The 26,684-nt window shown below is 47.4% G+C and overlaps 1 protein-coding gene across 1 annotated transcript in view; it reads left to right on the plus strand.

Moving 5' to 3' along the window:
- Positions 1-26,684, plus strand: part of PPM1H (protein phosphatase, Mg2+/Mn2+ dependent 1H) — a 236,520-nt gene that overhangs the window by 185,825 nt on the left and 24,011 nt on the right. The window contains exons 7-8 of the mRNA XM_045828954.1: positions 13,496-13,559; positions 17,417-17,524. Of these exons, the coding sequence (XP_045684910.1) occupies positions 13,496-13,559; positions 17,417-17,524 (172 nt within the window). The remainder of the gene's footprint in view (positions 1-13,495; positions 13,560-17,416; positions 17,525-26,684) is intronic.

The raw sequence follows: 26,684 nt of genomic DNA on the forward strand, positions 1-26,684 counted from the left end.
CGTCCAAGGCAGGGGGCCGCCTTGATGCAGAAGCTGAGGCTCGCTCCTGTCGGTAAAGACTGGCAACCTTCGCCCAGACCCGTGACTCTTACCCTGGGCTTGAGTGATGTGGGCGTTAGCAGAAGATTCCAGAAGAGTATGAGAATCCACCGGATAAACATCAGTTTTATAGTTGGGGGAGGGGAGGATGTTTTTGTGTTGAAATAAATGTTGATTATGTCTATGCTTCTGCTAAATTTTCATGCCTTTTTAAGATAAGAGAGTTGAAAAAGGGTGGATGCTGACATGGAGATCCCCTGTGGTCTCACCAGTTCAAGGGCACTTAGATGGAAAGTTCGAACCAAGCTTGCGTAGGTTAGAGTGCCAGTGGGCGTGAGAGAGGCCTCTCCTGGGAGATGCTGCAGCCCTTGGTGCTCCCGGATACTGATCCTCATTGCCGAGTGAGGGAAGCTTTGTGAGGCCGGCTGCGTGCGCAGCACCGGGGAACAGGCCTCCGCAGTAACTCCCTCTGCAGAGAACAATCTATTTGCTCTTTTCTCTTCACCATTCATGGATACAGGGCCAATTTTGGTTATCTTCTGATTTGTATGTATTGACTTGGTCTCATACAGTATAGAGGCCAATGTGAGTGAAATTCATGTTTGTTTCAGAATGAATGATCTCTGAGAAAGCAGAAATAATTCCAAATTTATGTGTTCATAAAGTAAGGATCTCTGATTCATACCTGTGGGTGATCTAAGTGTCATTGATTAAAATAAGAAGGTCTCCTAGCCAAGTGCTAGTGCACACTGAGTGGATACTGAATCAGAAATCATTTCCAGGTCTGAAATTTCTCTAAAAATCATCCAGAATGTTTTACCCTGAAATATTATTGGTTCTGTTTTACATGCATACTTGCTTGATTATCTTTTCAAAAGACTGATTCAAAGCATTTTCTTCTGTGTGAATCTTTTTCCACTACTAACCTTGGGCCCATGAGTCAAGAGATGACCTTCATTTATGTTATGTCCCCCCACCACCTGTGCTAGCACCTGGCACATAGTAGGTGCTCCATAGATATTTACGAATGAATCCAGCAGAGCCCATTGGTCTCATGCGGTCAAAGCTGGAGCTCCTGGTTCGGAGCCACGTACTAGGAGCAGGTGCTGCTCCTCCACCTAAATTTTCAGCTGTGGGTAGGAGCTCATTATTGGGTTGTGAGGTCACTTTAGTGTGTGGAAGTGAGTGTTTTAAACCAGTTAAGTAGCATAGGGAGAAGAAAAATAGCAAAGTGTGTATCACAGGGTAAGGGTAAATATTGCTTTTTGAGATGTGTTTGTGTGTATACCGGGTTACCAAGATCGTCTGTGGGTCACCCAGTCCAGTGCCCCAGGGAACATGGACCCGTGAATGGAAAGCTGGATCTGTTGCCTCTCAATGTCATCCATAGGCCTGTGTGGTGGGGAGAGGAGTCTTCAAGTCAAAAGAAAAGAATGGTTGCGGCTCCCAGAACTCCAGGCAGGATCTGGCTCAGGGGATATGCTGGCAGGAGAAAGGGGACAGGTAGGCGCATTCCTAGGCCTTGTGCGTTGGCCTTGCTAGTCAGGGGGTTTCCTCAAGGGTAACTGTAATGTCAGGGAACAGAACTGGGGTCCCCTTAAGGAAAAAGTTTTCCTGGAGAGATAGCCAGAAGGCTCCCCCTTTCATTTGTTTCTCTCCTCACGGCCAGCTACGCTGCACCGACCCACTCTCTTCAGTTGTATCACCTAACACTGATCCCACTGTTGGAACTCAGGCATACTGCTCGTGCCTGAATCCAGGCTGGTGCATTATATTAACTTGTGTAGTAGCTTAGGGCCCGCAGGCTTTACTAAAGTTGAATGGCACTCCGAGGAACAAAAGGAGAAAACAGGGTGGCACGTGTTGGCGGAGCCTTGGCCTCATCTGGAAACCTCCCCAGGAATCACGTCATCAAGAGTGACAGCAACAACCAGCCCATAAATCCAGGGACCTAGTCCATCAAAATGTGACCCCACCACCCAAAGGTTAGATTTGCAAGGAAGTAACGCCTGTCACACAATGGCAAGCCTGTGGCAGAAACATTATAAAGGATATTTCTTAACCCTCATATGACCTGCTGTGTATGTATGGCGCACTGTTGGCCTTTTCCAGCTCACTCTGGGGCCCTACGGACTGCCTGGTCCTCCTTCCTCCACAGCTCGACGTGAGCGAGCTTGACGTTATCACTATGGGCTCAGATTTACCCTCCCTGACCATTTAGTAGCATTTTCCCAGCATATTGAGATCTGATTCAAGATCTGAGCGGGAGGTATGATGGTGGAAAAAAGGGGAAGGGACTAGTCAAAAACATGCGCGAATGACCCATGGACATGGACAATGGGTGGGGATTGACTGTGGGAGCGGGGTGGGGGGCTGGGCAGAGGAGAGCAAAGGCAGAAAATTGGGATAATTGTAATAGCATAACGATAAGAAAACAGGAGACTTTTACTTCTCCTGTTTTCTTCTTCTCCTTCTTCTTCTTCTTCTGTGGCTTTTACTTCTCTCCCAGAGGGGATTGGAGCACCTAGCTGAGGGGGAAATTCTTTTTTTCTGACTGTTTCAGACCAACCCACAAGCACCTCCTTGAGATTATTAGCTCTGAGATATCCTTTGGAGACTGGGTCTTCACTTTGGAACAGAACCATGGACTTTTCTGGATAAGTGGCACAGGTGCTGTCCTTCATGTGTTGATATCTTTAGCAACAGCAGAAAAAGTAGGAATTACGAAGTCTTGGGAGCTCAGCCAAAGGTGGGTTTCCTGTGGGGACGTGCTGTCTTCCTGCTGACAATCACCGGTTATGTGTGCTCCGCATCTGCACTGAAGAAAGATGGAGGCCCCTGGGTCCTTCAGAGCTGCAACTTATAGTTAAATAGCACCTTCTCCTTCACCAAGGACTTTCCCAGACTCGTTTCCTTTGATCCTTGTATCCCACCATGAAGCGCACAGCCGAAGAAGCAGTTTCAGTGAGGTTGAGGGACTTTCCCAAGTTCACACAGCTAGTTCATGTGAGGACAGAGATGTGACCTCAAAACCGCTGACGCGAGCCTGGTGTTCTTTAATGTGGGGCCCACCAGCGGGGGAGGGAAAATCCAGGAAGGCGGCTTCCCAGGGGAGGGGAGGCATCCAAGGCCGTGTGGAGAGGTTAGCAAGTGGAAGAATGTGACTCACGGGGTGCATGTCGTCGGGGTCGCTTCAGTGGATTGACAAGATCAGGCAGTCTCTGCAGGAAGAAGGTCCTTACTCCTCCAGAAAGGGTCACGTCCTTTTAAAATGACTTTGAAGTATTGCTGAGGAAATTAAGACTTAGGGAAACAAGTGTATTTCTGTCTTTTTTTCTAATTAAAGGTCATGACTTAGGAGAGAAGGGAGACTGTGGGAAGTGGTCTGTGTGGGTAGTGCTGAAGCGTGAACTTCGAGTTCCTGGCCTGTGTGTTTGGGAGCCCGGGCGGGAGCTCTGGCTTGGAAGGGAGGAATCCAGCCACGATGGGAGAATTTTCCTAAGTCGGAGGAGACTTGTCTTCTGAGGTACACTTTAACCAGAGTTAACCCAGAAGAAGGAACCTCCTGCAATGAAAACTACCATTCTGGAATTATCAGAAGGCAATAGGCAAGAGGATCACACTGCCATTATTTAAATAACTTTGTGACTTTCCACTGATACAGGGTGGGACAAAAGTAGGTTTACAGTTGTGAGTATGTGAAACACAGAATTTATTCTTGTATTATTATTTATTGTGTTATTTTTCATACAAAGCATTGTAAACCTACTCTCGCCACCCCCTGCACTGGTGATAGAGGGGAACCTAAAAATTTAAATGAAAAACACAAGTCCATGGTCTCACCCATAGGACTCAATTCTGAATTTCTGCCATAGGAAAGCTTACCATTTAGGCAGAATGAATGGGGATGTGAAAGCACGGTGTAGCTTTAGAGGGAAGCCTATGTGCAAAGGAGGAAGTGCCAGCCTTCGTTCACGTATCCATCCATGCAACTCTTAACGACTTTGCATCCACAGTGTTCCTGCACAGTTGTGGAAACGAGGATGTACCAGTAAATAACACAGAGTCCCTGCCTCCAGGAGCTAATGTTCGGGGTGGGGCAGGTGCAGAATTTAACAGATAACACATGAACAGATATAGTTGTCTCAGGTTGTGCTGCGTACATGTCATTCAGAAGTGAAATAGAAAAGGCAGGGGGCCTGTTGGCAGAGCTCTGTGAGTGGTGCTTGGCAGCCAGCTGTGGGAGGCAGTATGGGAAGAATGACCCAGGCAGCCGGAAGGACAGGGCTCCACGACCTGTTAAAGAAACGGCAGGAAAGCTGTGTAAGTTAGGAGTGCATGGCCGAGTGATAAGAGATGTCAGACCAGGCCGGCCTGCAGAGATCAGATCATGGAGGGCCCCGTCGCTGGGTTATACTCTAAGGTGATGGAAAGCTAATGGCGAAATTTAATCTGAGGAATGATGCCTATGGATTAAAAGAGAAAGAAATGGTTGTGGGAGGCTTGCGTACAGCCCTCTTGGCCAGGCTAAAAATACAAGCAAAGCCTTTTCTGATTAAAAATTATAAAACTGACACAGAGACAAGATGTGTTCCTCCTGGAGGAGTCCTAGAATTATTCCTCGTCAAGAGGGTGAAGGGTCTCTGTGTGGCTGCATGGGGACCTGTCCATGCAGGTGTCAGAGAATGTGTCAGAAAAGATCCAAGGAGCAGCCAGGACCAGAGGCAAGGAAAGGACATGCCTGTGAGTGATCGTCGGCTGTGACCAGCACACTGGACACTTAGAAGGCAGTCATAGAGCAAGAAGGTGCTTTGCTTTTTTTTAATAAGCATATACAGTGCAAAAAAAACAACACAGAAAATAAAGGCACCACCTTGGCTGAGTAGTGTTCATTGATTTGCTCACTCCATTGAATGTTTATTGGGCACCCATGTACATTGGGCACACTTTTTGGTCATTGTGATACCACAGGTAGCAAAACAAAAAGCTCTGTCCTCATAGAACTTAAGGGGGAAGGGGGCAAATCAGGGGAGCAGTAGAGAAAATAAACACCATAAAGAAGCAAAATATTGCCCTGGCTGGTGTGGCTCTGTGGATTGAGTGCCGGCCTGTGAACCAAAGGGTCACTGGTTCAATTCCAAGTCAGGGCACATGCCTGGGTTGTGGGCCAGGTCCCCAGTAGGGGGCGCAAAGAGGCAACCACACACTGATGTTTTGCTCCCTCTCTTTCTTCTTCCCTTCCCTCTCTCTAAAAATAAAAATAAATTAAAAATCTTTTTTAAAAAGGAAGCAAAATACTTAAAATGTTACGTGGCAGTAAATGCCATGAAAAAAAACAAGTAGAGAAGTGGAGTAGGAAATTTGGGAGAGGAGAGTGATTTTAATGAAGGTTATTTTATTACTTGGCTTTTATTTAGAGGCTAATAGGAAAACCATTGAGGGTTACAGTAGGGTAATGATGTTATCTGACATTTTGAAATAATGACCCTGGTTGCTCTGAGAATAAAGGTAAAGGACAAAACTGAACGGTTTTCAACACCGTCCCTGCAGTCCTCCTCGTCCCCGCACCGCCCTGTCTTTCCTAGACATTCGGTCATCGAGAGGCCTGGAGAGTCAATGGCAGCACCGTCGGCAAGAGCAGGGGTGCCAGCCCTGGGGCGGAGGCCAGGAAGGTTTGAAAATACCCAATTCTGGGGCCATTTGGAAGGTAGAGATGATAGTATTTGGTAGAATGTTAGTAGACAAAATACTCAATTCCTACTGTTTCTATCTTACTTTAAGATCAAGAACTGAGGAATTCAGGCTGCTAGCAAAGAAGCATTAAAAAGATTTGCCACAAGCGCAAGCTGGATCAGGAGCAAGTGTAGCCGGATGGACAGTAGTTAGAACAGTGAGGCCGGGAGCCCCAGAGGGAGTGAGAGGGCAAAGGGTTCAGAGTACAAATCTCAGAGGAGAGGATGTTCTTGGTGCAGCCCACGTGACCAGGGTGCTGGCACAGAGCGGTGAGGAAGGCTGTCAGGCAAGTAGGTAGGAGTTGCAAGTCAGGATTCCAGAAGCACCATCAAAACATGCAAAGTTCCTGAGGATAACATCAAGGGAAAGTGGAAAAACAGCCTGTGAACCTAGGCTGAAGTCATCAGGGAAGGTCAAGAATATTCTGAAAGGGGGGAAGGTGAGCAGGAGTGGCTGATTGAGTGGCAGTGAGAGTCTGTCTGGAAGGGTAGGACTGCAGAAGGAGCGATTGGTACCTCTTTCCTTAGGGGTCAGGGGTCGAAGGAGCAGCGCCCCCTGGAAATAGCTTGGATTCACTAATCAGTCGAGGTCAATTAACAATCTCCCCCTTTGCGACAGGCTTTTTAGGCTGGATGATCATGGCAATGGTGTACATGGATGTATTGACTTAGTGCTTTAGACAAGATGGAGAAACACTGTGTGAATGAATAGCAGTTAAGTTGCTTTACAGGTGGCCCAAGAGCTGTGCCCACAGAGTCTGTACCAAAGATAGACACTGTGTCTATCTGGATCTGTGTTTTCCGCCTTTTCAAACCTTCCCTCCCTGTTTAAATATTAACATCTCATCATCTACCCTCTACTGTTGAATCTACCTTCTGTGCCTTTCCACCAGACAGGAATGCAGTTTTTCAAAAGCACACAGTTTAATACACATGCCTTCCAGAAATGTCCATACACCCCTCACCTGGTTAGCTTGGCCTGGAGGAAGGTCTTTGATGACTTGGCTCTGCTTAGCATTTTTTCCAAACCTTGGAGGAAGATAGCAGAACTACTTCATCAAATTTAATGAAACAGATTCTGGCCGAGATGGAGGCATAGGAAGAAACCCTTCCCTTCCTCGCACAACCAATCCAAAATCAATAAACAACCAGAAGTGCCAGAAAATCAAACTGCATGGAACTCCAACAACTAAGGAATTAAACAGTTAACCTGAACAACCAGACTGGTGTGCTGAGACAAAGACATATGGCCAAAATGAAAGAACAGAGCAAAACTTCAGAAAGAGAGCTAAGTGAGGAACAGATAGCCAGCCTATCTGATGTAGAGTTCAAAGCCCTGGTCATCAAAATGCTCACAGGACTGATGGAGCTTGGTCGAAAAATGAAAGAACAAATGAAGGATACCCAAAGTGACATAAAGCAAAATATTCAGGGAACCAACAATACAGTGACAGGAACAAAACCAGGACTCAAAGCAACAATTTGGAACAAAAGAAAGAAACATCTAACTAGAACAGAATGAAGAAACAAGAATTCAAAAAAATGAAGAGAGACTTAAAAACCTCTGGGACAACCTGAAACATTCCAATATCCGAATTATAGGGGTGCCAGAAGGAGAACAACAGCAAGAAATTGAAAACTTATCTGAACAAATAACGAAAGAGAACTTCCCCATCTGGCAAGGAAATAGACTTCCAGGAAGCCCAGAGAGTCCCAAAGAAGTTGGACCCAAAGAGGAACACACCAAGGCATATCATAATTACATTATGCAAGATTAAAGATTAGGAGAATCTTAAAAGAAGCAAGAGGAAAGGAGTTACCTGCAAAGGAGTTCCCATAAGATTCTCAGCTGATTTCCCAAAGGAAATCTTACAGGCAAGAAGGGGCTGGAAAGAAGTATTCCAAGTCATGAAAGGCAAGGACCTACAACTAAGATTGCTCTATCCAGCAAAGCTTTCATTTAGAACGGAAGAGCAGATAAAGTGCTTCCTAGATTAGGTCAAGTTAAAGGAGTTCATCATCACCAAGCCATTATTATGTGAAATGTTAAAGGGACTTATCTAAGAAAAAGAAGATAAAAATATGAACAGTAAAATGACAGCAAACTCAACAACTATCAACAAATGAACCTAAAAGAAAAGAAAAACAATGAAAACAAAAACTAAACAAGTAGAACAGGAACAGAATCAGAGAAATGGACATCACATGGAGGGATTTCAGTGAGGGGGGAGGGAGGAATAGGAGGGAAAGGGTACAGAGAAGAAGCATAATTAGTAGACATAAAATAGACAGGGGGAGATAAAAAATGGTAGAGGAAACAGAGAACTCAAAGAACTTATATGTACAACCCATGGACATGAACTAAGTGGGGGTCCTGGGGGTTGGGGAGTGCAGTGCAGAGGAGGGATAAAGGGGGAAAGTTGGGAAAACTATAATAGCATAATCAATAAAATATACTTAAAAATTTAATAATAGCATAGGAGAAGAGCTGATACTTTGGATGAAAGGATGTGAATTCAGATGTCTCCAGGTGGGTTAGAACAATGGACCGAAACGCCCATTGCACACGTACATGCATGTGATGCAAATACAAGCTGCAGTCCTTTTAAAAAGAACGAGGTCTCTATCAAAAAAGTAAAATCATTCCATTCTTGCATGCATGGGCCACATGTTAAGTGTTTTCAGTTCCGAGTGCCAGTCTCTGAGGACGACAAACTAGAAAGCCCCAGACAGCCCTTCCCACAGTATCTGGTGCTCCGTTAATAGACACTTGTATGGATGGTAACTCAAGTGGTTAGGGGTGGTGCCCCAGGTCCTCTGAGGGGCTGTGGAAGGAACTAGGAAAGAGGAACTTGGAGATAGCTCTCATCAAGTATTTCCAGAGCTCTCGAGTGGAAGAGAGACTAGATTTATTTTATGTTTTTCCAGAAGACAGACCAAAGTCTCCAGTGGGGTGGCTCTTTGGGTCAGTTTACGCATTGACCAGGGCTGTTTGTCAGAGGAGCAGGTGGAGGGTAGGTCCTAGGACAGTGACTGGCTGTAACAGTCAGTTTGATGACAGAGGCCAGGGCCTAAGGTGAGGTGGACTGCAAGAAGACTTCCCGCACTATGGGTAGTGCCAGCGTCTCAGTCTGTCCCTTCGTTCCAGTGATTTTCCTCCCCGTGCGTCCGGGACAGCTGGCGCCTTGTTTTCACAGCTTTGCAGAATCAACATCGCAAGGGCAACGATTGCTCTAAAAACAATGTTTAGTGGACTCTTCTGAGGATACTGCCTCCAGTTAAACTCAAGGCTTAAACCCTTTTTAAGCCTTGCATTTTTTTCTCTTCTCATCTTTTTGTCAGTTGGCCTCATAAATATTCATAGAGGAATTGACCCAAAATACGTTATTCTAAAAATCTTTCTGAAGCCTTTCAGCTGTGTTTCAAGTAATTATTTGAGTATGATCTCTGACCAATTGTATTATGGTAAAACTAGTGAGTAATCTATTTTGGAGTTATTTTTTAAAATTTAATCAGGATTTCAGAAATTGTAGGATTTGGTATGAAAGAAGAAACGCTTTCTGTGCATCTCCAGCCACCAGTGCTGCACGTGGCCGGAGCCCGCACGCTTCCAGCCGCTGCCCTCATCCTGCCCTCCTCCGCTCACCTCCCCAGCTGCACAGGGTGGAGGCCAAGCCGAGCTGGAAGCGTAGGTGCAAGCCCACAGCCTGGGCGTGGGCTGGAATGAAATATGCACAGCAGGCAGGCCCTTTCCGGCAGGCAGAGCCTGCGGTAGCCCCATAAACTGCCAGAACAGACCCGAGGAGCCCTGCTATCTGTGGGACAGGGCTTCTTCGGACTCTGTGGCCGCAGACCCTGGGAAGCAGTGGCAGGCCAAGGACACAGGCAGTGGCATCCCCAGCTGTTCTCTCTGGTTTTCCTTGTAGACCATGTAGCACAGCAGCTGCTAGCTTTGCCCACACATGATCACCTTTTGTTGTTTTGCCTCATAGAGAAAATTCTCCTTCCTCTTTCGCCAGAAGCCCTCCTTCATCAAATGCCTGCTTTTCGCTCACTGAGAGGTGGACAACAGCAGTCTCCTTGAGACTCATCAGCTAGAACAAGAAATCCCAGAGCTGAGCCCTGGCGTCACATTGGTGTGTTTTCTGGGAAAGTCTCAGTTTTCGGGCCACTACCATGGTGCGTGATCTTGGGAGAGTGAGTGAGCCTCTCTCAGTCTCAGTCCCTTCATCTGTGAGAAAGAGCATCGCAGGGCCTCTGAGCGACTTTTAGACGCGGGAGCACACACCGAGCCCGGTGTTTGGCATATAGAAGGTTTTCAGTAGATTTTAGCTGCTGTCATTATTTTTAGCTGTCATTAATTTAGACAGACTTTAATCAAGTTACCAGTTATAACTCTTGTGTATTTTATTCTTTATTATTCAAGACTTTAACTGTAGAGGGAAGTCTAGCTACCTTCATGATGAACTGTGGTCAGGACCCCGAAAGATCAAGGGGGAGGGAGTTTTGCTTTCTCTCTATGCTATCTGTTGTCATTCACCCTTGTCACTTGTGGGGGAGGGGGATGGAGGAGGACTCACACTTGATCGAAAACCAACAGTGGCAGGAAGAGAATAACCCTTCCTTATCCAGAGTTGTCTTTTCTGTTTTTAGGGGTTTTGTTGTTGTTCTCGAAGAAACAGAAACTAAAATTTGATGTTAGAATTTATAGTTCTCTTGATCCTGTGGGTGAAATTCCAGGGTGAACCATCTTTCATAGCTTTGGTGCCACCAACTTCACGCTCCCAAAATTCTCTGCCCTCAGAGAGGTCGATTACCTGGGCTGTGGTGGAGTCAGAGAACTGTGTTGTCGTTGCCTTTCTTAAGCCTGTTAAGAGCACCTTTTTGTTAATAGTTACGAGTTTGTTGTCCTTTTATTGTTCATAGTTTTGATCTTCTTTTTCTTAGATAAGCCCCTTTAACATTTCACATAATAAGAGCTTGGGGATGATGAACTTCTTTAACCACAACTATTAACAAATAAACCTAAAAGAAAAGAAAAACAATGAAAATAAAAACTAAGCAAACAGCCAGAACAGGAACAGAATCAGAGAAATGGACATCACACAGAGGGAGTTCAGTGGGGGGGGGGGGGCGGGGGGAGGAATGGGGGGGTATACAGGGAAGAAGAAACATAATTGGTAGGCATAACATAGACAGGGAGAGATAAAAAAATGGTATTGGAAATAGAGAACTCAAAGAACTTATATGCACAAGCATGGACATGAACTAAGGGGGGGAATACTGGAAGGTTGGGGCAGAGTAGAGGGGGGATAAAGAGAGAAAAATTGGGGAAACTGTAATAGCATAATCAATAAAAAATACTTAAAAAAAAAAGAAAAAAAGATCGTCCTTAGCCTGTCTCTGCTGAGCTCTAAGTAATGTCCAGTTGTTGATTCTTATATCGCCGCCTCCCACTGAAGTCCGACTCCTGTGCCCAGGTCCCCAGGCCCCAGCCCCTCCCTCGGCACTGGCCCCACTGCGTCCTCCTCTCTGTCTGAGCCTGTCTTCCCACTCCCCGCACTTCCTCTCCACGGTCCCCAAGTCCTGCTCCTGCTCATCTCAGAGCCTTTCTCACGCCATCTCCCTCCTCTCCCCTGACTCATATAGTCTGTCATCTGTAGGGTCCACTTGACAGGGCTGTCGCTGTTAGCTGATGACACTGGGTCTGCAGGAGCAGTTCTCAGCCTTGGCTGCACAGTGACATCGTCTGGGAAGCCTAACAAAGTTCCCAGTGCTTGGGTCCCATCCCCGGAGGTCGGAGTGCAGGGCTGCACAGGGCAGCCCGGGCATCAGGATACTCTAAAGCCCTCCCAGTGACTGCCTGTGCAGCCAAGGTGGAGAAGCCTGGTCTGCAAACCCATTCAACCCCCAAGCAGAGTCTGTGTTCTAATAATATCCCCAATACTTGTGTACTACAGTGTTTTAAATGGTTCTTGTTAATATAAAAAAGATTTAAGTAGCTGTTTCCACTTTGTGTGAATTTGGGAGATTTAGGGGCGAGAGGTTCTGTTTTTGACAGTCCAATTCTACAGCCCCTCTGGGCTCACCTCATGGCAGCCGCAGCGTGAGCCAGGCCCTATGCTGGATGCTGCTTTAGCTTGTCACGTTCGGTAGCCCGCTGGGGCCCACCAGCAGGCCCACTGTACGCCCCGGTGTCTGCCCTCTCTGATGACCGAGGGGCCTGAGGTCCAGAGGGGCTCATCTGCCTGCCCAGAGAGCAGTGCTGAACGTGAGCACACTCCACCCCAGCTCAGCTAAACAATTTCCTGGAAAATAAAGATGTACCTGCTGCAGGTTTGGGGTTGAACTCTTTGGAAATTGGGTTGCATTCCTTTGTATCTCAAGAGCACCCATAAATTTTATTTCAGCTTCGTGCCCAAGCTGCCTAGATATATCCAGGACTGGGAGGCCATTTCTCACCTTAGTTTTTTCATGCACTCAGGAGACATTATTTTAGAAAAGCGTCTTGCTTCTAGAATCTAATCTAGTAGAACCTACCCCAGCTTTTACTTCGTCTTCCTAATACTTCTCTGAGGTGGTGAATAGGCAGTACCACCCCCATTGTGAAGAAAAGGGAACTGGTGTGCCAAGTTTTAACCATCTACTGACTCTTAGCAACAGCTCTCATAAACTGAGTGCTTACTACATGTCGGGTGCTGTACCCAGCTGTTGACATCCTGTGTGATTATCCCCATTTTCTGGATGAGGAAACTAGACCAGGAAAGGTGGAGCTGTTTACCCAGGGTGCAACTAGTAATTGGGTGCCGTGTTTGTTTGCTTGCTTTAAAAAAACTTTTTAATCCTCACCTGAGGATATGTTTATTAATTCTGTCCCCCGCCCAGAGAAAGGAAAGGTGGGGGAGGAGAGAGAAACATTGATGTGTGAGAGAAACATCATTGCATTGGCTCCCATACACGCCCCAAATGAGGACCGAACTCACAACCTTTTGGTGTACGGGACAACACTCCAACCAACTGAGCCACCCAGCCAGGGCTGCTTGCTTGGTTTTTAAATGCCTCACGGGCAAGATGGAAAGGCACGGCTCCGTCCGCTGTCTCACCGTGGCCGGGCCAGCCTCCGGTGCGTGTGCGGTAGCATCTGGACAACCGTGTCAGGAATAAACCACTAAAGCATAAACTGAATTTTATTCTTTCTGTGTGTCAAATGGCCATTTAATAGCTATTGTGAAACAGAGAATTTTCTGCCAACCCTGAATATCGTGCTGAGGTCAAACAGGCTCTAAATATTCCTTTTCCGGCCATGCCAACACGAGGCTGCTTTGGTGTAAACAACCCCTGAAGGGGAGAACTGGCCATTGCAGCATTTTCACACTCCATCCATCCAAGCTCTGCTGTTTCTCACGGTTTCGCAGTAAGGACAAGCGCCCTGTCCCTGCCGCTGGGGCACTTCATTCATTATTGCCCGGGCACTAAATGCTCAGAACAGAAACTCGTCTCCCCATCTTGTTCATTATGAATATACCAACTTATATTCAAGCATATGAATCCTTGTTCTTTTGTGGTTTGTTAAAATATGCGTACATACAATTCTGTTGGAAGGGTAACTCTAAAGAAGGAGATTGGCAGTGTGGTGAGTGGATGGAGTCTCAGGGAAAAGAGATCAGGGCAGGGTTACTAATTGAGTGCAAACCTTTTTTTAAATGTTGTTTATCCCCCTACAGGGCATACAAAACCATTGAGGATGATGACTTGAAGTTCCCCCTTATATACGGAGAAGGCAAGAAGGTAGGCACGTTCCCTTCCCCCAGACTGCCAGCAAGGCGGGCTCTGCTTTGTCCGTGGCAGTCCGTGCTTCCACTCAGCAGCTCCTGGTTTTGTAGGCTTGACAGCTTGAAAGAACATCCTCTCCACCATCCCTCAGGCCTCCTGTCTTGAGGGTCCAAGGAGTTGGCAGGGTTGGGGAGGGATGTGGCGAGCTCAAGGGATGAAAGTCAGTTTTATGAAAATAACACTTCCCTTGTCAACCCATTTGCATAACTTTATAGTGTGTAAACATGACCACATTCACATACATCTGTTTTTCCTTAAAGATTTTATTTATTTATTTTTAGAGAGAGGGGAAGGGAGGGAGAAAGAGAGGGAGAGAAACATCAGTGTGTGGTTGCTTCCCATGCACCCCCCTACTGGGGACCTGGCCTGCAGCTCAGGCATGTGCCCTGACTGGGAATCCAGTCAGGCGACCCTTCGGTTCAACCCTATGGTTCACTCAGTCCACTGAGCCACACCAGCCAGGGCCACATACATCTCAGTGTATACCTGATAGCAAGCCACAAGGCAGGCAGAGCTGGCTTTATGCTGTCTATTTGGTATACGAGGCAGCTGGAACTCAGGTTAAAACTGCTTAGGCAAAGTCACCCAGCCAGCAAGCGGTGGTCCCAGATGTGGAGCCATGGTCCTCTGCCTCCTCCTCAGGCTCTCACACTCCATCGTGGAAGTCCATGCCCTGCAAGTCTGCCTCTCCACTTGCCCTTCAGAGGGGATCCAGAGCCTCACTGTGACTAAGCCATAGTGTCACCTGGACCTGAGCCCAGGCACACAGCACTGACCATTCATCACCAGCTCCCAGGGCCCCATCAGCATCACACTGAGCAGCAGGCACCGTGCTGCAGCGAAGGGAAGCTGTCAGTCTCCAAGTGGGCTGTGAGCAGAGACTGGGGGCGGTTGCAGTCCCGGAGCGGAGATGAGGAAGCTTTGAAGCTGTGTCCCACAGAACAAACGCCTTCTGAATCATTGCATTCTTCCTGCAGACACGTACATTTCAACTAGGTGCTGATAGTTCCAATTAGAAGTGAAAAATGTGGTCAAATTAAGAAGAATGTTCAACTGAAATTTTTTTTTAGCATTTGATAGTTTTTAGTAGGAGGAAGTGACTCATAAGAAAAATGAAGGATGCCTTCCTTAGTAGAACTTGAGTGTGTATTGGTGTGTGTGTGTGTGTGTGTGTGTGCGCACTCGAGTGCATCTGAGGGAGAGAGCAGGTAGGTTTGGGGGCTCAGTGTGGCCCCGCAGTGATTTCATTGGAAGGAGGCATTTCTTGGGAAATGAAACGTGAATATCTGATCCATGTAGAGATCACTTCTCAAACTAACTTGCCCCTTTCCTAGAGATGGGACAGCTTCTGCCTAACTCTCCGTGGCTGAGAATCATGACAAGGAAGGGCTCTGTTCCTGATAGAATTATCTGAGCCTTTCATTGCAGGGAGGGGGAGTTGCTGTTCATACAGATCACTCAGCCCAGGGACCTCCACCTGCACCCAGAGTGCTCTACGGCCGAGATTCTTGGTATCACCATGCTTTACCCAGTGGGCTCAGGGCCACACCCTGTTTGCGTTTCCCTAGTACTGGTCTAGGCTGCCACCTGACAGGCCTTCTATAAATGCATGAGTATTAAATAAGCTGTTCAGTGACACTCAGTACACTCTCCTTCATACAACAGGAAAATGGACAAAGGTGTTCTTTGAAGGTTATCAACAATCAGATTTAAAGGAGCAAGGTTTTCCCAGTTAGGCAGAAAGTTCAGTGTACCCAGACATCAAGCTCCTCAGGTGTTTCCGTGAATTCGGGCTGGGCAGCTCTGTGAACAGAGCCTGCAAGTTCTGTCACTGGAGCTGCTGCTCTGTTTCCGAGCCACCGTGGTTCCCTCTGGTCGGCTCTAGGCCTGCCCCGCACCAGAGAAGCACACCACCCTGTTTGAGGACTCCACGGCATTGTGAAACGGCGGCTTTACAATGGCAGCACGTCATCAGTTCTGTCTAGATCCTTCACAGGGGTTTTCTTTTTTCTCTATCCGTACTCTACCCAGAGGTCTCAGGATGCTTCTACTTGGGCAGCCATTACTTTCCATTTATTTCTGCCAGTGCTTCTAAGGACTTGGGTGGGTGACACTTACAGACTTTGTAGACACATTCAGTCACCAGCAGAAACGTCAGATTTCTTTGCACCAATATGCCCACAGAGAAGGCACAGTTGCAGCAGCGGGGAGGGCAGGGACTCCGAGGCCCCGAATTTCAAAGAAGGGAGCCGGTCCAGCTTCCCACCTTCCCAGAAGGTCCGCAGCCCTGCAGACCAGAGGTCTCTGGGCTTCACAGCAGTGTCTGCATTTTGCCTCCTTCGAGTCTTGCCTTTAAAAAAGAATTTCATGGTTTCATTTCCATTTTTAATGTAAACTTACCCACCTTCTAATCTGAAACCAGCTCCAGACTCCACAGATGTGGGGGGAAACTAAGAGGAATGTGATGGTAATATGTTAGATTATAATGTCTCTTAGCATGTGTTATCCTTTTTTTAAGATTTTATTCATTTTAAAGAGAGAAGAAAGGAGGGAGAGAGGGAGGGAGAGAAGCATCAATGCGAGAGAGAAACATTGGTCAGTTGCCTCTTGTCCACACCCCGACTGGGGCCGGAACTCGCAACCCAGGCACATGCCCTGACCGGAAATCGAACCGGGGACCTTTCCGCTTGCAGGATGGCACCCAGCCAACTGAGCTGAGCCACAATGGTCAGGGCTTTATAAGTTATTCTTATTACACAAGTAATAGAGTGGGGCTTCGGGCTTGGGCTTCTGAACCGTGACACTACACCAGGTATGTAATTGGTGATCCAGGTGTTAAGCCTTTGGCCTTCACGCCACCCAGAGTGACCTCCACTCCATCCTTCTGTGCTTACCTGTCTTGATGCTGCGTGTCCTTCTGCACAGAGTTTGGTGCCATCTCTGGGGAATCTCCTCAGCAGAACTTTTACCTTCTTTGAACCCACCTCGCCTGTTGTTTGTGTATCTTTCCACACTGGGCCATATTCTATGTATCATTACACATGTGTCCCTCACCTCCCTTACCAAGTTCCTTTGTAGTAGGGACAAGTCCATAGACATTTGTCCCCTCCTGCATGGTGTCTGCACTTAGCAGGTGCTCACTAAATGTTTGGGTAAATCAGACCCGTGGCATCCTGGGAGGTATTAAGGCTGGCCATGGAGGCATTAGAATAATAGTTTTGCTTCCTTAAAGCAAGACTATGTGGTTACGGCAAAGTGACCTGTGGTTCTTCCCACCCACTTGGAATCTGGAGACAGGGGTTACACAGTCACTAATGGTTTGTTTTCTCCAGCCGTGAAGTATGACATGTGAGCTTTGGGAGGTCAGGGGCTGCTACTGACTTCTTTACATGCTCTACTAGAGCCTGTTACAGACCCAGAGACAAAGCTGGTGTTCAGCAAATGCTTGTAGAGTGGGTATATTACAGACGCAGTTGGATTGGGTTTGAACTAATTTTAGTGCGGTAGACACCACGCATGTATTAGATACAGTTTGTTGGACACCATTTCCTCCAATCTCTACAAAAGGAAGCTGAGAAGAGACAAAAGCAACCCACCAAACTTAAGATAATTGGTGGAAAAGCCACTTGGTAAGGACATAAGCAATCTTGGTGAGCCCTTCCTTGGAAACAGCTGCGTACATAGGTTAGTAGCAAGGGGCACGAGGCATCAGAAGATCATTGCCTCTCTCTTCGCCCACGCGGCTGTGTCGTATGGGAACCCTCCCTCTGTCAGTGCGAGTGTTTCTCACGGCCCTCTGCTTTCACCCCCAGGCCCGGGTGATGGCGACTATTGGAGTGACCAGGGGCCTGGGGGACCACGACCTGAAGGTGCACGACTCCAACATCTACATAAAGCCGTTCCTGTCTGCAGCTCCGGAGGTACCACATGAGGTTTTTGTTTCTGTTTTGTATAACAAAATGTTTCCTTACTTTACTCCTCTGGATACACCTCGTATCCAGACAGTAGCGGACTCGTGCTGCGTGTACTTCTGCTGCGTCTCCCGCATTTGCTTCTTTTCCCCACTCCATCCGCACTTTGTCCCGTTTCACACCCTCGGTGCCGTTGTTCTGGAGGCTGCATAGGCCCTGCTGGCCTCCCCCAGCCTCCCCAGGCCCGCTCATGCAATCAAGTACATTTTCCTAAACAGCTACTCTGACCCTGTTTGCTTAGAAGCTGTAAACAGCACCTCATGACGTGGAGAATAAGGCCCAGACTGCTTCTCTTGGTGTTCAAGGCTTGTTATAAACTGGTCTAACTTTTTTTTAAAGGTTTTCTTTATTTGTTAGAGAGAGGGGAAGGGACGGAGAAGGAGAGGGAGACAAACATCTATATGTGATAGAAACATCAACAGGTTGCTTCTCACATGCCCCTAGTGGGGGCCTAGCCCGTAACCCAGGCATGTGCCCTGACCCGGAATTAAACCGGTGACCCTTTGGTTCACAGGCCAGCACTCAATCCACTGAACCACACCAGCCAGGGCTAAACTGGTCTACCTTTTTAATCTGATTTTTGTTCCCCTACTACAGTCAGGAGGAATTTACTATTTCCTATACATGACCTTTAGTTTTCCATGTTTACTTAAACTATTCCTTCTCCCTATAATGCCCTTCTGGCCCATTTCCACGCATCCAAATTATTGTCTTCTGTAGGGTTTAACTTAAATGCTTCTTCTGTGGAGACCTCCCTTATTTCTCCCTCTCCCAACCAGAAGTGAAGTCTTCATCCTCCTCCAGATATATGGATTATATCTGCCTCTTACAGCATTTTTATAGCATAGTTGTTGGTGTATATACTTTCTTCCTTCTTAGATTTTTAATTACCTGGAGAGCTAGTATCATTCAGTCAATGTTTGGAGAAACTAATTGTGAACAAGCCATAAATTTAGTTAAAAAAATCATTTTTCTTACAATACAAAAAACAACATCAAGTTCTGTTTCAGCGTATGTAACTTAGAAAAGATTTTGCTTCTAAGTTATAGAAAAATCTAATGGTAGTGTAGGGGTATATTTTCCTCACATGACAGGGAGGCTGCAATTTGGTGGCTGCTAGTGCCGCAACAGCATCTCTGATGTGCCAGGGCTGGGGCGCCCTTGCCTGACCTGCCCCTTGTGGTCGCAAGGCCATGGCAGCACCTCCAAGCACAGCGCGTTCACGCAGGGTGGGAAGGAGGCGGCAGCTGTGGAACAGATATTCAGTTGCATCTCTTTGGCCAGAACTATGTCACGTGACATCCCCTCGCTGCAGGGAAGGCTGGGAGGGAGAGAGCTTTAACTCTTCCAATTTCTACAGTGGGAGGGAACCAGGGAGGAGGGAAGCAGTGGTGTTTACCTCCTGTGTAATCAATGGTTAAAGCGATGCCTTGCCCTGGGAATGCCCAGAATGTTTAGCTGTAGCACCATCTGCATGTTCTTCCCAAGGGTGGGTGCTGTTTGTTTTAGTGAAGGCTCTTTCTGTTGGAGGAAACAGAAACCCACTCCAGCTAACTCAGAAAAAGGGAAATGTTTATGTTGCTGATATGGGAAGACATGTTTCTGGTGTCTACAAGCAGAAACCTTGAACAGCCAAGCTGTATGGGAGGGTGGTTCCAGACCAGGGTGGCCCCGGACAGCTTCGGCAGTGGGTGTCTGTCACTTTCATGAGTGTGTTCTGCCATTAATGTGACCAGCCGTGTTCTGTATGTCTCTGCTACTGGTCAACCCAGTTTCTCATTCTCCTGGTCCCACATGACCCGGGAGGAACCTCACCCACCCAATTCACCCGAGACACTAGGCCGAAGGCACCTTTGCCTTCGTAGATTGCCCCTTCAGATTGCACGTGCAGGCCAGAGCCAGGGGTGGGCAGTCACCCAGCCCACCCCTTTGGCAGGACGGTGAGCAGGGGTAGTTTCTTTTATTGCTGGGGCTGGCACCCGCAGCACACCTAGCCATAGGAGGTTGGGAGGCCACTGCTCGGGATATCTCGAGTACGTATCAGGCATGGAAGACACACTGATTTCCTGAAATCACCTAGGATTTCAGTTGAAGTTAGCTTGGTAGAAATAATAATTGTCACTTGTCAAGAGCTTGCAAGTATCTCTTCTTTAGCCCTTGTAGCAATTCTGCATGATGTGGACCATTATACATGAAAGTGTCTAAGGTCTCCCAGAAACTGGGGATCCCTGAGCCCTCAATTCTGGCCCATACCAGGGTCCAGGTATTGCTGCTGAAACTATTCCTGACCAGAGAAAAACAATAAATATTAGATTTATGGCCTTCTGTGTTTGCCCCCTTGGGGGAGAGGCATTTGTCAGACACACTAAATGGCAGGTAGCTCGGTTGCTTAGAGTGTTGTTCCAGGTCAAGGCTGTGGGTTCGATCCCTGGTCAAAGCCCAGACAGGAAGCAACCAGTGAGTGCATAAATGATGCCATCACTTTTCTCCTTTCTAGAAGGGACAGGTGAAAGGCCACTCATATTTCTGTGGTGGAGAATGTCTCAGGAAACACTAACTAATCATTTTGCTTCTTAGAACACAGTAAAAATTTCCTTCTCACCTCCCCACCCCTGTACACACACATATGCCTTCTGTATAAAGTGAGAAGAGGTTCGGTTTGGTTTGAAGGAGAATGATCTCTCTGCAGATAAGTTATAGCTCTTCCAACCATTCTGCTCCTGTGGACCCCAAGAAGAGACTGTAGGTTCACAGCGTGGGCCCGTGTGGACACACCCCGAGGGCTGGTGACGTGGCCCAGTCGGTTGATCAGACACCTCGGTCACCTGTTTTCCGCGATGCGGGTTTGCAGGGGAGTGGGTGGGTCGTTTCCACGCTGCTGAGGAATGGGAAGGATTCAAAAGGAAACTGGCAGCCTCTGGAAAATGTTAAATGGGCTTAGAGAACTGTGGAGTTTTTACCAGAACAACAATAAGTCTGAGTCAGACAGCATACTATGTTTTCTTTTGTTTTTTAATATATGCAGCATCTCATTTAATCCTCAACTCTGTGAAATATATATGATTTTTAAACCCACTTTACAGAATGGAAAAGTGAGACCCAGGGAAGTGAAATAATGCCCCAACACAGTATAGTTATTAAGCAGCAAGACAGTACTTACACCAAGGTCTGTATGATTCAATCAGTAAGCATAGGGAGAGAAGCCGAGTTGAAGGAAATTTCTTTGCACGGTGACTGAGGGGAACCACAGAGATCTGCTCTGAGGGGCTCTGAGGAGACACCTTTGCCTCGGGGCCTCAGTGGCCAGTTTTTCGGAGAAGTACTGCCGTAGACCTAAGTTGCAGGAAATGATGGTGTAGTAGAAGAAGTAAATGAGGAAGACAGTAATGGCCGTTAGCGCGTGCCAACCTAGGCCAGACAGAATTGTGCAAAATAAGATTGTGTACCTACAATTTAGCTTAATGGGTATGTAGCATAGATCCCAATATTCCTTTGCACGAGATTAAAATTGTACGTTTTAAATGCTTACAGATGGAGAGGCCTTAGCCAGATCCAAGAAGGGGGGAGGAAGTTAAAGGGAAGAGGAGGAGCAGCTTGAATTGGCTGGTGTGGAGGAATGCAGAAAAAGTACAGGGGACCCTCGTCCCCCATCCTGGGACAGAAACTCCAAGCCCTGGGCGGTAGTGGTCAAGTCAGGCCCCAGAGAAGCAGCCGGGGCCTCGGCCGGGAACCCGGGAGGCCAGGTACATTGATTTAAACCATCTGATGAGGAATAACCGACTCCCTTCCTGTCTTCGTTCCCCTGCTGCACCCCACCCTGGCTTTCTAACTGTGACTTCTTAAGAACATTCCTGTGCTATGCTTGGTCTTTGCCAAGCACGGATCTTTATTTCACATTTGGGTTCTAAATTTCAAACCCAGCTCAGTCTGGTAGCTTTAATGGTGGGGTGCGGGAGAGTGATTTAGTTCTAAGAAAAGAGGCTCAGAAACCTTCTTGGAAATCAGCATTGTTCCCTTCATCATTGTAGCTCCTAATTCGATTTGATGAGTTAAATAAAAAATAAATCAAAACCATGTGGGTCAAATTTACGTAAAAAATGCACAGGGGTTTAAAAATTAGAGGAGGGTTTCTCGCCAAACACATTTTCGGTTTTGCTGAACACAAGGCGCTGGAAAAATCTCAAGTGTGCCAAACCCAGGGAGCAGCCGCCAGGTTCTCGGCCCTCAGATCTCCCGAGGGCTGCGGCTGGGCTCTCTGGCCGAGGACCGAATTCCACACAAGGCCCCCCCCCACCCCCGCCCCCAACCAAGCACAGGCCTGTGGGTCAAAGGCAGGAGGTGCTTGACTCTCCCCCAGCCCCAGCACCTTGTCGTGTAGCAGCATGAGATGTGGGCCTCTCCCCCACGAGGGGAACAGGCCCATTCCTCCTCACCATTCACCCTTTTCATGCCCTCCTAAAAGAATCCACATGGAGAAGAAAGGGTTTGTGAACTAAAGGCGCGGGGCCTAGACCCTCCGCATCTTCTCTTCTTCAGCGCGCCCGGCCCAGCACACACATCGTGTGGTCGGACGCAGACAGCCTGGCTCAGGCCTGCAGCCCAAACTTCCAGATGTTCTGTGCTCCATACCCCCCTTCTGGCTCATGACAGGTCCTCCCTAGAGCTAGGATTCCTCTTGCTGTTACTCATGCTTTCTGGCCTCCACTCTGAGACCGTGCTGTTGCCTTCAGCCCCCTTTTGAGCTCTCGGAAGAACAAGGTCTTTTGCTGCATGGGGGCCAGTTTGCAAAGCCACCCCCTCCTCAACTCAGCAGTCCCCTCCCCCAGCCCCTGCCGGACTGGACCACGAGGAGCCCGATTTTCTCTCGGCTTTGTTTTTCCTCCTCAGTGTCACAGATTCCAGGCAGCTGTTTTTTGTAACTCTAGTCCACTCATTTAGCTCATTCTTGGTTTTCTTCACCAAGATACTATTTTTCCTTTTATCCAAAAGAAATAGCCTTCTCAAATAGAAGGAAGAGCTCACACTCCAGTGTCTGAAGCCCAGCCCCAGCATTAACTGTGGGTGGCCTCACACCTTACTCCTGCCTGCCCTCTGCCTCCCTTCAGGCGGGGTGGGAATGGGTGTCCACACAGCGCCAGGAGAAGCAAACGGCAGGTCCCTGGAACTGCCTGACACAAGGCCTGCTACGTGGTCAGTAAATCCAAACCTTCCTTCCCCACCAGCTTCTGCAAGACCTAACGTGAAGCCTTCCTATGGAAGCCAGGATTGACTTCCATATTAAGAGAGAATAACTCTTCTGCTTGGGACTCCCCTGTTGTCTCCCAGGAACACAGGAACAATATTTAAGATCTCACATTATCACCTTGACATTTACAGTCTTCGGATTCTTGGTATCTTTTCTTGTCCCCAGCCAAAACTCCACTTGGGGAAAGAGCATAGTTTACTCTTGTGTACTCTCGATGGTCTGGCCAATCCGTAGGAAACAGTGTTGGCACAGAGCGGCACGGACCAGGGCTGCATTCCGCTAAGTGAAATAAATGATTTACACAAAGAGTGTGGTCGTAAGTAGGTAAAAAGGGTGCGGGTATGAATACACACATATGTGTCTATGTTTATGTAAATCTTAAAGTTTGCAAAAATGATAGTGGTAATTATCTTTGGGTAGTAGGAGAGGAAAAACTTGTTTTAAAAAAGCTCCCTAGACCCCTCCTTACCGTACGAGGCGGGGTGTGTAGTGGTTAGAAGCTCAGACTGGTAATCAGTCTGGGCTCGAGCTGTTTCTTCACTTACTAGCTGGGTGACTGTGAGGCAGTTAGTTTACCTAAATCTCAGCTTCCTCTCCCGTAACAAGAGGGCAATGGGGTTGTTATACTCAAGAACCTAAGGAACAAATGACATATGTAAAGTACTTAGCACAGAACCTGGCGTAATGAATATTGGCTTCTAGTTTCTCTTCACATTCCATTGAAACCACAAAATTTCCCTGGCTCTTTACTTAGGGGTGAAGGATCCAGTGGTGTTTATGGAACAGAACGCTGGAGAAGATGTCCTCAGGGAATTAGAGTTTTGGACCAGTTGGGAGGTTAGACTAGCCAAAGAATAATCAGCCATGAAGCCTACGATTCCTGCTGCCTGAGCGGCCAGGGGAATTCAGAGAAGGGAGAGACAGCTATGCAGTCTGGAGACGCGCAAGATGCGGAGCACAGAGAAAGAAGGAAGCGGCAGTGAGTCTGCTGTGAAGTAAAACGTGCCTTACAGGGTCATAGAACTTGGAAGATTAGCTTGAAGGGCTATTAGCCATAATAAAGCTAATGATTGTGGAGTGCCTGGACCTGGACCCAGAGCAGCAGATAAGGTCTTTAGCGAGGGGAGCAGCATGACAATGGTGGCGGTGGGAGTCTTCGCCTGTAACGGCAGGTAGATGGGGGAGCAGACGGGCGGGCGGGCGGGAGATGCATGCAGACAGGGAGGCCATTGTGGAGCTGAGGCTCCGAGACTCTGGGGCAGTGAGGAGCTGAGCAACGGCAGGGACCGTGAGAACTGAGAGGAGAACTATCTGAGAGACACTTCAAAAAAGACACAAAAAAAAACAATGTAATAAGAACTGATGGCAGGTTTGGTTTAAAGAACAAGCAGAGTGAAGTTTTTTAAAAGAACATGTTAAACTTTGCTTTTTAGCCTATGAGAAAGGAAGACTGTTGCTTATTACAGTCTGAAGAGGAAAAATAATTCCATGCCTTTTTCTGAGTTTTCTCAACCAACAGCGGGGGAGACTTAGGAGTCAGATGAAAATAACTTTATAGCTTCATCTCCCCTCACCCCGCCCCCAGTTTCCCACCTGCAGGAAGACAGGAGCAGAGTGAGCAAGTGCTGCTTATGGACAGTAGGGAACAAAGAGGAGTCTCCAAGGGGCTCAGTGTCCAGTGTCCTGTATCCCCGATCCTGTAGGGAGAGGGAGCTGGGCATTGTTCCAGCACAACTCACTGCCTTTGTGCCTTTGCTGACTGCAAAGCAAACCACCCGAACACTTAAGAAGCTTAACAGAACCATTTATCATCATCATCCAAAGTCCTGTGGGTTGAGTCCTGAGACTGGGCTTAGCTGGGTGGTTCTCCCTGGGAGTGTCTCACGTGGTCACAGTGGATGTTCGTTGGGGCTGGAGTCATCCGGAGAGTGGATGGGCCGGAAGTCCAAAACGGCCTACTCGCACGGCTGGCAGTTGATGTCAGTTGTCTGCTGAGAGTTTGGCTGAGGCAGCTACGCATGGCCTCCCCCTTGGTTCCAGCTTCTCTTGGCTTGGCAGCGGGATTCTGAGAGAAGACATCCTGAGAACCAAGTGATTTAGGAGTCCCTGGCAGAAGCTACAAGATTTTGTAAGACCAACTCAGAAGTGCCAGAACATCTCTGCCACATTCCAGAGGTCCAGGAAGGCATGAGGCTGGCCCGTGTTTGGCGAGAGGGGAATGGGGATCCACCTGTCGAAGGGAGGAGCAGCGGGCTTGTGTACCGAGGGAAGGAATTGATGGCGGCCGTCTTGGGGGCTCGACCACCATCTTCCTGTAGAAGCGCCCTCCCTGCTGTGAGGTCTTGAAGATAAAAGAAATGATCATTTATCTTTCCAGTGAAAACCAACAGAATTTGATGAGTGAGCTGTTTAGTTAATTAAAGGAAATATAGCTTGAAATGTAGAGGCAGATTTACAAAGAAACTAACTGAACTTATGTATCAGGGCCCTTCACTCATACCAGCCATTACTGAGTTCTGGTTGTCGCTGGGGGCAGTAGAATGTTCTAGAGAGGAAAAGCAAGGTTACAATCAGGAATTACTTCCTTTGTAAGCATTTCTCAACAGAAAGGGACCTCAGTTCCCAAGATTCCTGTAACTTGATGCAATTTCTTTTCTCATTCTTACTAAACATTCACATTAGTATCTAAATTTGTATTCTTAATTATTTGTGTTCTTTTTCTCTTTTTTAAAGATTTTATTTATTTTAGAGAGGGGGAGAGAGGAAGAAAGAGGGGGAGAGAAACATCAAATGTGCGGTTGCCTCTCATGTGTCCTTTGCTGGTGACCTGGCCTACAACCCAAGCATGTGCCCTGACTCAGAATCGAACCAGCAGCCCTTTGGTTCACAAGCCTGTGTTCAATCCACTGAGCCGCACCAGCCAGGATGTATGTGTTTTTTTTTTTCTTAAAGAGCTCCCCAAACTGAATAAACTTCAAGCCCCACAAACCATGGGTCTTCCTGTGCAAAGGGAAAATGCTGAGTTCCATCTGAGGAGATGCTAGTAGTCTGAGCAGTTGTATTTGGCAGTTTCCTTTTCTCTTCCAGTTTTCTTGAGCTATAATTGATACATAACATTGTGTAAGTTTGAGGTGTACACTGTGTTGATTTGATACACTCACGTATAGCATTAGCTAAACCTCCATCACCCCATATAATTACCCTTTGATTCCTGTGGTGAGAGCATGCCAGATCTCTCCTAGCAACTTCCCAGTGTATGATATGGAATTATTACCTAAAATCACCATGCTATTGTTCAGTCCCCAGAACTTACTCATTTTTTAACTGGAAGTCTGTAGCCTTTAACCAACATCTCTCCATTGCCCACCCCACCCCCTGGTAACTACCAATCTACTTTCTGTTTCTGTCATACTTACTGGCATTTTTCTCATTCTCTGCAGTCCCGCACGTCTCTCATCTCGGCTGGGGTGATGCACATTTGGGGCTGTGTGATCCTCTCCCACCACCAGCACTTTGAAAATGTATGGGGGCAGGGAATCACTTAGAAAGAGTGAGGAGCAGCTGCTTTATCCAATTCTGACCTTCCACAGGAGAAACCTCGTGACTTAGCCTGTCTGTCTACATCTCGAGCTCGAGAGTCTCTGTGAAAATCACTTGTATGTCATTTACACGGACGGAAATCCATGTGTCATTTACGTGGGTTGTTCCCACTGGGCAGTGACTGGAGACTTGCCAACCAGCTACTTGAATTAAAGGGAATTTGAAATTGACTTTGACACACATCAAAAAAAGTTAGTTTGGCGACTCGTAAAATTCACGGCCACACAAAGGGAGCCAAATTGTATGCTGTGTCCAATGTTTCCT

The sequence above is a fragment of the Phyllostomus hastatus genome, unplaced genomic scaffold, assembly GCF_019186645.2.
Source record: "Phyllostomus hastatus isolate PE091 unplaced genomic scaffold, TTU_PhHast_1.1 phas_scaffold_93, whole genome shotgun sequence".
Classification (NCBI taxonomy): Eukaryota; Metazoa; Chordata; class Mammalia; order Chiroptera; family Phyllostomidae; genus Phyllostomus; species Phyllostomus hastatus.